Here is a 1301-nt window from a genome sequence, read left to right as displayed (position 1 = left end):
GAAGCGGCTTGCGTCGTGAAACAGGTCAACAGCTCATGTACTGCAAAGCAACTTGATTCTGCATGTTACAGCAGTAAGTACTTACAAGTTTTTAGCCCCTAAACATCACCTCCTTCGGTATTGTTACGGGAACACGTTAATCCAGAGGTCCACAAGTTCACAACCTATGTCAGCAGAGCTTTGGTTATGCAAAACAAAAAAAACAAAAAATGTTCTTGGTGACAGTACTTGGAATGTCTCTGTGTGTTTGTATGTGTGTGTGTGTGTGTGTGTGTGTATGCGTATATGTGTGTGTGTATTTATAACATTTTACGCCTTCGTTATAAATGATGTATTCCGATTGTAGCGAAACCTGTTACTGGTGAACTCAGCCAATTGTTTAATAACAGTATTCCCAAGGATGACCAAATACAAGAACAAGTTTTGGAAATCAGCAACAGTACAGATTCCTCAGGAAGTACGATTCTGGTAAGACGATTCTTCCTCAACATCAACTACATTTCTTTTCTATTTTATGGTCACGTGATTAGGCAACGCCAACTAATCTCGTCGCCTCACCGAAACTGGTCAGCTGCATATAACTTAGGTTCTGTTTGTGTCTGTTTAAGATAAAGGATTCGAGTGTATGGGGTCAACAGGGGAACTGTGAGGGTGAGATCCAAAATAGGTGAGATTGGTGGGTCTGAAATCTTCGGAGGAGACGAGATACGGCTGAACCTTACGCTGGATGTCATAGTGGTAACCCTTGAAGAGGGAGTAGGATTTAAGATGTTGGAGAAGATGATGTGTTAACGATTGTCTCCACATCGTTTGAGTTGATGTAATTGTGGGTAATAGGTCCATAATTGTTAAAGGCTAAAGAAATGGCATTCCCAGAAATCAGGATTGATTCCTGTTGAGAGAGAACAATTTGGAAATTCAGTAATGTCAATGGGTAGCATTGGGGTATAATGTTTGAGGGTAATAGAAGGGATATTGTCTGGGTCAGATTGTATATATGTGGGAAGATTTCTGGATCAGGCTGTATATTTCTGGGAAGATTTCTGGATCAGACTGCATATTTCTGGGAAGATTTCTGGATCAGATTGTATATTTGTGGGAAGATTTCTGGACCAGGCTGTATATTTGTGGGAAGATTTCTTGATCAGACTGTATTTGTGGGAAGATTTCTGGATCAGACTGTACATTTGTGGGAAGATTTCTGGGCCAGACTGTGTATTTGTGGGAAGATTTCTGGATCAGACTGTATATTTGTGGGAAGATTTCTGGATCAGACTGTATATTTGTGGGAAGATTTCTGG

At 40.5% G+C, this 1301-nt stretch overlaps 2 protein-coding genes across 4 annotated transcripts in view; one reads left to right on the top strand and one right to left on the bottom strand.

Annotated features, from left to right (window-relative positions):
- The window catches only part of LOC106870157 (collagen alpha-1(XII) chain), a 490284-nt gene that overhangs the window by 57117 nt on the left and 431866 nt on the right, over positions 1 to 1301 (bottom strand). The gene's annotated exons all lie outside the window — the stretch shown is intronic.
- Positions 1 to 1301, top strand: part of LOC106868389 (uncharacterized) — a 437000-nt gene that overhangs the window by 37660 nt on the left and 398039 nt on the right. For all 3 annotated transcript variants that reach the window (XM_052977217.1, XM_052977216.1, XM_052977218.1), the window contains exon 7: positions 347 to 468. In XM_052977217.1, coding sequence (XP_052833177.1) covers positions 347 to 468 — 122 coding nt within the window. The remainder of the gene's footprint in view (positions 1 to 346; positions 469 to 1301) is intronic.

The sequence above is a fragment of the Octopus bimaculoides genome, chromosome 27 (assembly GCF_001194135.2).
Source record: "Octopus bimaculoides isolate UCB-OBI-ISO-001 chromosome 27, ASM119413v2, whole genome shotgun sequence".
NCBI lineage: Eukaryota > Metazoa > Mollusca > Cephalopoda > Octopoda > Octopodidae > Octopus > Octopus bimaculoides.
This window is presented reverse-complemented; position numbering and strand designations above follow the sequence as displayed.